The 10,999-nt window shown below is 29.8% G+C and overlaps 1 protein-coding gene across 2 annotated transcripts; it reads left to right on the plus strand.

Annotated features, from left to right (window-relative positions):
- The first annotated feature begins 7,027 nt into the window (after positions 1-7,027).
- LOC107866111 (dof zinc finger protein DOF4.6) lies at positions 7,028-8,746 on the plus strand. Of its 2 annotated transcripts, none has more exons than XM_016712293.2 (2): positions 7,028-7,185; positions 7,732-8,746. In XM_016712293.2, exons 1-2 carry the CDS (start codon positions 7,162-7,164, stop codon positions 8,506-8,508), a joined length of 801 nt encoding a protein of 266 aa, XP_016567779.1. In that variant the 5' UTR covers positions 7,028-7,161; the 3' UTR covers positions 8,509-8,746. The 2 variants fall into 2 exon arrangements, with proteins under 2 accessions (XP_016567779.1, XP_016567780.1); XM_016712294.2 differs by lacking the exon at positions 7,028-7,185 and adding an exon at positions 7,307-7,453.
- Positions 8,747-10,999: the final 2,253 nt, after the last annotated feature.

Genomic DNA, 10,999 nt, shown 5'->3' on the forward strand with positions numbered 1-10,999 from the left:
CCTGAAATAAGCATCCAATTTTTGTTCTCAAAGTATTTTTCTGAAGGCGCTGAAAGATTTTCTCATAGATAACTTAATCATGAAATCACCCATTAAATCTGCGGCACTATCGCACTGCATTCTCACAGGATAATGATCAATGCTGAAGGCTTTGACCATCTCTTCGGTGGAAGGGCTATTAGCATCTGCATCATCTCTTTTGAAATATTCCTCTTCCTCGTGTTCATCATATTCTGCTCCCGATTGAGATGACGCTTGTAAATTAAGCTTATAGAGTTGTGGATGTAGCCCAGCTGCTTCACTTTTTCCTTTACTTGGACTTGATTCGGTTTATGTTCTTTTGGGAACCATATTATCTAAAATTAACAGAAACATAAAATAATATATTATTGTTGATTATTATAACCAAATTGTTGCAGCGGATGAGTAATCTGTTGCAATAATACAAAACATACCACTAATCTTTTAAGACAGATGAATGGTCTGTTCAACAGATCACACAACTGTTGTGACATCATCTGTTGCAACATATAAGTGATCTATTGGAGCAGTTAAATAATTTGTAGCAACGGCTGAGTAATCTATTGCGACAATACAAAATATATACTCATCTATTGAGAAAGATGAATGGTTTGTGCAACAGCTCACACATTTGTTGCAACATATGAGTGATTTGTCAGAGTAGATAGTTCAACGGTTGAGTAATCTATTGCGACAATACAAAACATATCACTCATCTGTTGAGAAAGATGAATGGTCTGTGCAACAGGTCACACATCTATTGCAACATATGAGTGATCTGTTGGAACAGTTATCAACGGTCAATTTTGTTTAGATTTCTTCCAACATAGGGTCGTTTATCGCGGCAGATGAATAATCAGTTGGAAAAATCAAGTCTTGGACATTTCCTGTAGGAAAAGTTGATAGGATTTTATCTAACAGAAGGTTTATCTGTTGCATTAGATCATTAATCTGATGGTTCTTCCATTGCACCAGATGGTTGATTAGTTATATCAGATTTTTTATTCGATGCTTAATCTATTGCAACATATGGTAAAGTTGTTGCATCAGATTATTAATCTGTTATATCAGAATTATAATTTGATGGTTCCTTTGGTGCATCAGATGGTTGATTTGTTGCATCATCTGATAAATCTATTGCATCAGATGGTTAATATGTTACACCAGATGGATAATCTGTCGGAGGAAATAAAAATAGTAGCACGATTTTGTTGAACAAAAAATAGCAATTCACCATTTTTACCAAGAACAAGAACAGAACAAATCAAACCAAGATCTTGTTTTGTCTTTATAAACACAAACAATAAAAATCAAACTTAAAAAAAAAATGCAACAAACAACAAAATATCATAATTCACTTCGAAAAGAGAAGAGAAGAAATACCAAAAATTAAGGTTTTATTCAGACCGCATTTCAAATTAGTGTAACAAATATTGAAATTGTTAACCAATACTATAAGAGAAGTTGGCGCAAGTTCCTCATTTTCTTCAAAACTAAAAAGGCCATAAATTTTTACTTGTAAAAGAAGAAAAGGAACGATGAAGAATTCGAAGCTGTTGTGGCCGAAGAGTAAGGCTGTCACGTCGATTGAAGGTTGAAGTCGAAAAGGAACTCGAAGACCAACTATTTGTAGTCGGATGTTGAAGTCGCAGAGGATTGAAATGAGAAATTTGCAGAATAGTTGGTTGGGAGAGAGTTGAGAGAAGCTGTCGAGAGAGGGATGAGAGACAGATTGATTGAATTGAAGAGGGAAACTCGAAGCCCAACTATTTGTCATCGGAGGTAGAAGTCATCGGGGGTTAAAGGGAGAAATTTTGCAGAACTGATAGTTGGGAGAGAGTTGAGAGAAGCTGTCGAGAGAGAGGAGAGAGTGGTTGATTTGGATTGAAGAAGGGTGTATGTTGGGTTAATTTGTATTTTTGAAAAGATTAGAAAATTTTGAAAATATTAATCAAGTCTACAATTAACTTAATCAAGTTTTCAAATGATATTTGACCTTATCTGTTGGTCAATGTCACCAATCCTTAATTCAAGAGTTAAAAAGACACCTTTCCTTCAATTTTCTCAAGTATCCATCTTTGTTGACATTTACCATATCGATCAAATACAACTATGACATATAAATGTATGTAGTAGAAGATCCACTTATTAAGCTGTAAATGTACCATATGTATGTAGTAGAAGATCCACTTATTAAGCTGTAAATGTACCCCCACAAAATCAATAAAGCGATTTACAAAATATTCCTTCTAATAAAGTAGCTTAATGTATGGATTTGTCCACTCTCGCATTGTTGAAATACCAAGATTAGTCCCATATATACCTGGCTTAGTAGCATTATAAATAATTTTAAAATTTTAAATTTATGTTTGTCTCAAGATTTTGAAAGGACAAATACCATTCAGCCAAGCCTCAAAGTAACCTCTTATCCACATTTAAGGTGGTTTGGTAGAGTGTATAAGAATAATGTAAAATATGGTGTATTAGTAATTTTTGTGTTAGTTATGCTTGCATTTTTTTTATACAGTGTTTGGTTCGATGTATTAAAAAACATGAATTGCATAATTTCTAAAATTTTTTTTTTTTTACATAATTCCCTCAATATATATGTTGGAAAGGATGCAAAATTTTTCTTGACGGGTAATAGGATCTTTAAGCATGATAATGTATGCATTAATCCATTACATTACTAATGTCATGAATTTTGAGGTATTAGTAATACAAAATACAGTGTATAACTAATGCAAATATTAATTATATATATAATAAAAAAAATATATCAAATAAGGTACTATTAATACGTATTAGTTATATCAAACGAACACTTAGAGATTTTAGTCAGTCTGGAGAATACAATTTTTTCATTTCCAAGGAGAATAAGCAGTATGCCAGATTTATTTTCAGAATATTTTATGAGAACTGCCTTCGGCCCCGTCACGTCTACTCGCTGCGTTTTTGTCTTACACCCTTTGTTTTTGCTTTACAAACTTTTATTCTTTTATGGGAAAATTCAATGGATATATGACCATTCTTTTTGTATTTATTATTCAAAAATTACTATATAGAAATTATTAAATTTTGTTTTATCTACTGCAAAAATAATTTTGATCGGATTTGTTGAAAGCCTTCTTGAAAATTATTCAGAGGTGAAACTGTTGATGTGCAAGAAAGTTTAATTAAATCTTCTTTATTAAAAAATTATATTATATATATAAGTCAATCTTACATTGAAATTATATTACTTTTCTAACATAAACACCATGTAGGAAAAAAATTATATAGCATCCAACTTGCTCGGAATTAATTAAATTATTGTCGTTTGTTCGTGTGTTGTATAGAGTATAAACAAAAGGTTAAAATAACCAAGAACTCCCAAGTGAATTAATATGAGAATGCAGTGTGGCACTAAAGTAATTTTGACAATTGTGAACTGAATCTGCTTTCAAATTGTAACAAAGTAATAATAATATAAAGTCGACAAGTTGGAACTTTTGCTTTAATTTGTTATCCGAATGGCAAGCAATGACCCTCCTTTCAATAGCTAACGCTTCATATGAGTTTGTCTTCTTCTTGTTCCCTCACCTAATTATGTCATATTGCTCTAAAGAAATAAATAATATTTTTTCTTTTTTAATTTATTTGGTAGATTTTAATTTGATTTGAAGCTTATAAATAAAATAAATATTTAAACTCTATAAATTTAAAATATGTGAAATTTATCAAAATATATTTAATTTTATAATATTAAACATATCATATATACAGAAAGTTGATATAAAAGAATTGTCGAAAAAAAAGAGATTGATAAAGCAAAAGAACGTTGCCGTCAATTTAGATTTAGATTTTTCATACTACTTTCTTATGCAGAATTTTACAAATAGTTAATATTTTGGCTTTACCTCATAAAATTATAAAATAAGATTTGACAAGTTTCCCAACTTTTTTCTAAACAGTTTCTGATCACTTTCTTCTACACCATTTCTCAATTAATTAGTTAAAAGTATTCTTTTTGGATTTATTCTTAAACAATAAAATAAGATATCTAACTTTCTTGTGGTGTTGTTCATGCGAAGTCAAAATACAGTCCAATACTTTTAGCATAACATTTGTATGACATTTATTTAGCAATGGATGAAATTTTATCATTTTGGCAAACCTTCTTTCCATCTATGCATATTTTTTTAACTTTGAACTTTATTTTTGTTTCCACAAAGATTGTAAGTGCAAGTTTGTCGAAACAGGTTATATTCAATGGACTTAACTTTTATTTTATTACTTGAACATGTTCAAGTTATAGTCCAGATAGGATAAAGAGGACTTAAATTGTTACAATACAATTCAAATTTGAAAAAATACTTATTTATATTAGATATCATATCAAATCAATATAAATAGTTCGAATAATTATTTATCGGAAGAGTATAGTAGGGTACTGTTTAAACATTCGGTTTCAAATCTATGTTTACTTAATTTATTACATTTTGAATAAATCTTTAACTTCAATTTGAAATCCTGATTTCCAATTGCAAATTTACCTCAAATACAGAATGTCAACTTTAAATTTGTGATTTTCATTTTCTAAAATTTTGAAGTTGACCTATAATTTAAATTTTATAGAAAAAACTTAAATTTATTGCAAAAAGTAATTACCCAATCTAATTTTACTCTCTAGCTTACATGTCCTCTTTATTAAAAATGTAATTTTTTCATAAAACCACGGCATTCCTCTCCAAACTCAAAAACTAGCTCCTTCTCCAAATGGTACATGCTCAACTCATATTTGATGAAATTTTGATAATTTTCACAAATTGCAGAGGTTTATTATTTTTTTATTATTAAAGAAGATATCAATTTGATGCCTCACCCTTTGACGTATAAGGCTAAGAAAATATAGAACAACGAGAATAAATCTTACTGATAAAAATTATAATGGATTGATAAATATTTATTAATTTTTAATTTAGATTTTTCTAGTTTTGAAATCAGAAAATGGATTCACCTTGGTAGGATTTTATTTATCTCAAAAGTGAATTTTTCAAAGTAAATTTCGAAACAAATGTTGCACATTTAGGGGTCATTGATAAGATACATTAGAAAAAATAATGCATGCAATAGCTTTATATATTACTAATACATGAAAAATTCTTGATATTAGTAATACAGGGGACTAATGCATGCATTAGCATGTATAAAGACACAACAGCTTCTCAAAACCTTTTCCACATCATTTTCATTATATTTATGGAGAGTATTTTTGTAAACAACTTTTTAAATTTAAAAATATGTCATGCAAATTATTTTTAATTCATCAAACCAAACATTGCATAATAAATAATATCAACATTTTTCCTGGACCTGGATCATACTAACAATTATGTAATTGTTATTGTTGTAATTTGTTTGAATTTAGTTAGGTCTTATGTACTTAAAAGTTTTTCTTCTCTACCAAAGAAAAAAGTTTTTCTTTTCTAAAAATTATGTAATAATATATCTTTTCACTGCTTTAATTTCCCCGTGTCAAATTTGACTAACTAAAGAAGAGAATAGAATTTTTGAGAAGATGTCTCGAGCTATATTTGAAGTGAGTCATTGAATATTATTAATGGTGGAATCGTATAATAATGACATCAATTTGATGCGCCGCACAATCTAAAATAAAGGGAAAAGAACATAATATATGTTACTTACAAAATTTGAAGTTTACGGTCACAATTCGTTATGAATTTAACATCTGCTTAATTCAAATTTGATTCTAGATATCGTTGATAAAGCGCTCGCTATTAAAATATTTCAAGACTCGAATATAAAATTTTTAATTTCCACTTAAAAGATTATAACAAATGTATTGCATTCTTATATTGATTTCGAATGCGCATATATATATATATATATATAGTCAATTTCAGTACCACTATTTAAAGTGTAGTTTATGAAATTCATAATTTCTTTTATAAGTTTAATCACTTTGAAATTAATTTTAAATTTATGAATTTAAAAATTAAGAAACTTCAACTATATGAATTTAAAGTTGAACCTATCAATACGGCAATGCCTAGCTTCAGACAAAAAATAAATCTGAATTTAAGTTAATTAATCTTGAGAAAGAATACATGATATTTAAGCCAGATAACTTTCTTAATTAATATCATAGTATAATTTCTTTTGGTATGCCTATGTAATATGTTAAAACCTTAAAAAATCACCTGCTGTGAACCAAAGGAAGTAAGGTCTACGTACGAGGTCAAACAAGTGATATAAAATAAACAGTTAAAATAGTTGTAAGAAGAAGTTAAACACCAACTTTTATTTACAACAGAAGAAAAAATGATTACGAATGAGGAAAATCAATTTCTCCTTTTTTTAAAAAAAAAGTTCTTCTGAAATCAATACGTACTAAAAGTTGTCAAAAGGCATTTGAAAATCTAACTTCTATCGTATATTAAGCATTGGTCCTTGGTCTCTTCACGCCCCCATCTAATTCTAGGTAGCTTTTTTAATTTGATATTTGACATTTATTTTGAAATTTAATAATATTTTAGAAAATCTTTTTATGGGATGAAACATTTTTCATATGCTTCGTTAAGACGAGTTAAATTTTATATATTCAATTAAAGATTGAAGGAATGTTTATTACACTATTCGAAAATATGAAATCAGCTATAACATTTGTCCGGCGATTCGAGCTAATTCATAGCTAAAAAGCTTCTAGCTAATTTAATTGCATCCGTAGCCAAATAAAATTAAAATTATAATTTTGTTATTTAGAGATGAAATTTTATCGAACGCAATTATTTTTCTAATATTGATATTTTAGTAGGTACTATATTCTACGTAAGAAAAAAATAATTTAATACAGTAAAACTTATTCTGTATATAGCATCTGAATTCATTTATAAAGTTTTACTTGTATTTTTATGAGATTTTATTTTCATAACTTGAACCGATAATGAATATTATTCCATATAGCTAACTGATATATGGAACCGCCAAAGAGACATCTTTAAGTGGCTCTTTTTCCTTCATGTGTTGTAAAGAAAATTGAGTTGTTTTCATCATCTGCCTGAAGACTTCCCCTCTTTCCCATTTGCCTTTTCTTTTTCGTCTCCACTTTTTTGTGCCTCTCCCTTTGCCTTTGTTCAAATGGATACTTCTCAGTGGCCACAGGTAAAACTTTACCATATGTTCTCTTCCACTCTATCATCATAGCAAAGCAATATAGCATATGCATCTATCTACCTAGGGTTTTACAATTTTAATTTTCTAGGCTAAATTAATTTTGGTAATTTCTAATTATTTAGTAGTTGCCATGCATCCTTTTGATGTTGATCTTACATATCATCTTTTTCCTTTTTCTTTTTCACTCCCACCTTCCAATAAAGTTGTCTCAAAGCCAGTTTCATTTGTTTTTACTTGCTTCTCCCCTGAAACTACTGTACATCACTCACTTTAATTTTGTTTTGTTGCTTCTATTTGTAGACTTTGTTAGTTGCACTATTTTCAAAACTATTGCTTTGAGCCGAGAGTCTTTCGAAAATCGTCTCTCTGTCTTAGCAAGATAGTGATAAAATTTTGGATATACGTACTTTACATGTCCTTTCTAAAGTTCACTTGTGAGATTTGACTGTATATGTTGTTGCCGTTGCTTCTATTTGTTTTCCTTTGGTTTATCATCATCACTTTTTAGTTTCATTTTCAAATTTTCTATTGCAGGGTATAGGAGTAGTGAAAGGTGTGGAACCCTCATCAAAGGCAGTAGTACTACCAGATCAAAGAAAGCCAAGGCCACAAAAGGAACAAGCAATAAATTGTCCAAGGTGCAATTCAACAAACACAAAATTCTGTTACTACAACAATTATAGTCTCTCTCAGCCAAGGTATTTTTGCAAGACTTGTAGAAGGTACTGGACTGAAGGAGGTTCTTTGAGGAATGTTCCTGTTGGTGGTGGTTCTAGAAAAAACAAAAGATCTAACAATAACAGCAACAACAACAATAATTCTTCGTCATCTAACAGTTCATCCACGTCATCATCATTGTCATCGTCCAAAAAACTTCTTTCAGATCTAGCAAACCCTAACGACCTCAATTTAACTTATAACCCAATATCTGCAACTGCTGCTGTTGCTACTACTAGTACTGCTGGCAATTTCAGCAATTTTTCGGAATTTATGGCTTTACCATTGATCCACCCAGCTAATTCGACATCTTCATTTATGCCAAACAATTTGTACACATCATCAACTGGGCTTCCTAATTTGCATGATTTGAAGTCCAGTAGTCTTAATTTTTCTTTGGATGGATTTGAAAATGGTTATGGAAGTTTGCAAGGAGGTGATCAAGAGGCAAAATTGTTTTTCCCTATGGATGATTTGAAGATTAATGTTTCAACGGCGAATGATCAGTTTGAAGAAAATAGAGAGCAAGCTGCAGCTGATCAATCTAATGGATTTTGGAATGGAATGTTGGGTGGAGGAGGATCATCCTGGTAAAAAAAAAAAAAAGAAGGAAATTATAAGAGGTGGTGTTTATTTTAATTTTATTTAATTTGTGTTTTTTAAAGTAATTTTCACAGGCTGAGTGACATATTTAGTTTGGTTTAATTTTCAGTATAATCAAAACTTCTACTAGTATTACTACTAACAGATGGGATATATGTATGTATGTGTTCTTTTTTTTAAAACCCTCCATTTGTTTGTGTTATGAAACTTTCATTCTCTTTTGTTTGCACAACTTTGAATTGTGTGTCATGTTTGGGAAATTAGCTTAGCTGGATCTTCCCTTTTAGTTTCTAGAGAGCTTAGAGTTACCATTGTCTCAATTCTATAAGATTAAAAAAAGAAAAGAAAATACACTTCCATTGGTATTTTTTTAAAATTTTGGGTGATGAAGAGATTTGAACTTAGGGGCGTATTGTTAGCTTTAGTATCAAGTTCAAGCAGATGCAGATTTAAGTTTATGAGTTTCTATGATAATTTTAAGTTAATGTATCGTGATGATTGAGCTTATTTAAATGTTTAGTGAATTTTTTAAATATAATTAATACGCCATTGTAAAAATTATTGAATTTAAGTGAATTCGTGATCCACATTATAGAGCTGCCCTGTGTTAAAGTATGTGATTATCCATTTTTAAATGCCTAGAGGTTGTTGAGTATGCTGGATGGGATTGATAGATATCCAATGAGTTAAGATACATATGGAATTTGTTATCCTAAATCTACATGAGATATCTAATCTAACCATTTTAGTACTTGAAATTTAGTTCTAACCCTTATTCTATCAATAATACGAAATAAAATAATTTTTTATTTTAGTTTGTGGAACTGCTAGCCCATCTAGCATGCCAAACGATTATACCATGTGTTGACATTGTCAAACGTATCATGGCTAATTAGTTTTTTCTACCAATTATTATTCAAGCTTCTAACTATCCACATCCAACCATTCAGTCCAGCATGCTTACTTTTGAGTTTGCGGACAGGTCATATTACTAGAGATTGTCAGTTCTTTCCAACTCTATAATCTTAATTTTGTATCTTACATTATATTAATCCAATCACCTTTTGCTGATGCTTCATTAAAAGTAGGATATTGTACTTTTAAGGATAGCAAACTCCTATATCTGGCCAACTAGCTAGATAACACATGAAAGCATACTTTTATCACATGCTAACACACTTTATATTGTTAAATCATAGTATGAGATAAGTACTTTACCTTAAAAGAAAAATGAAAAAATGAACTAGTTTGGCATAGAAAATTTGCAATCCATTAGTGGAAGCACACTTAGTAGAATGATGGCATATGTTTCCATGAATGATGTGTTTGAGCTGTTTCCTTTACCTTTTGTGCCACATTCTTTACTCAATTATCCTTGCCACCATATTATATACACTATGCAACTACAATAATAATGTTGTAGTAATAAAATAGAACAAAGGGGTTGAGTATAATGGAATTAATTGCATTTTTTTCAAATTTAATTTTTGAATGGGACCTACTCAAAAACATTCTCCTTGGTAACAATGCTGGAAAACTGTAGTAGTAGTAGTAGTCAATTATGTTCAGCAAAAAGCCTTGTTTCTAGTTTAGTGGGCGTGTCATTGGATGCACATTTCTTCATTATTTATTTGTAGTGTTTGCTGTGGTGCACCTGCAGACATCTACTCGGAAAATGTCTCGAAAGTTCGTTTGTCTCAGAATTTGTTATGCAAAGTGCTTTTATTTTTCATTTTTTTTAAATTTATTTGTTTAATTTTTTTTTTGGTTTTTTCATCCGATATTTGATATTTATATTGGAGTCCGACTAATTTGGATTCGCACAGAGTAGAGCCTATTCGGGGGTAGCGCTGATTTTTTCATACCTAGGATTTGAATTTGAGACCTCTGGTTAAGGAAGGAGCAACCCCTTCTTTGATGGTAGATTTATTTGTTTACTTAATTCTTTGGTTCCTTTAGAAAGGAATGGATTTTCTCCTTTTTGTCAACTTTTTAATTCAAAATTTACATTTAACACCATATATAACATTAAAGGACATTATATTGTTGGTACATTTTGAGATTAGAAAAGAAAATTGATTGAGATTCTACTTCAAAATTGTGAGCTAACACGTATGGCAATGGCAAGTCACCCAAGTATTACTGCATAAGGGTACTTTAAGATAGGAGTAGTTTGTTTGGTGGACTATATTATTTTTGCATTAGTTCATCCCATGAATTTGACGACCGCAATATTATCTCTTTAAATTTATGTTTCTTACTAATTTCATTCTTAGTATGTTCAAAAATAATGTTATTATTTATATTTAGTAATTCTTTAAGTAATCATAACATATTAAAATCACAAAATTAAAAAATACTTGTTACCTTTAGTAACAATTAAAATATTAAGACACATCAATTAAACTGATGAATAAGTAAGTAATATCTTAGTAGTGCTGCTTAATTAATATCCTTGTCATTGTATTGCCAACCTTTGCAT

Source organism: Capsicum annuum, chromosome 3 (assembly GCF_002878395.1).
Source record: "Capsicum annuum cultivar UCD-10X-F1 chromosome 3, UCD10Xv1.1, whole genome shotgun sequence".
NCBI classification, from domain to species: Eukaryota; Viridiplantae; Streptophyta; class Magnoliopsida; order Solanales; family Solanaceae; genus Capsicum; species Capsicum annuum.

Excerpts from the sequence above, each read along its gene's own strand:
- LOC107866111 (XM_016712294.2), top strand. The coding sequence starts at position 7,328 with ATGCATCCTTTTGATGTTGATCTTACATATCATCTTTTTCCTTTTTCT. Across the intron at positions 7,454-7,731 it reads GCTTCTCCCCTGAAACTACT|GGTATAGGAGTAGTGAAAGG; the intron begins GTACATCACTCA and ends TTTCTATTGCAG.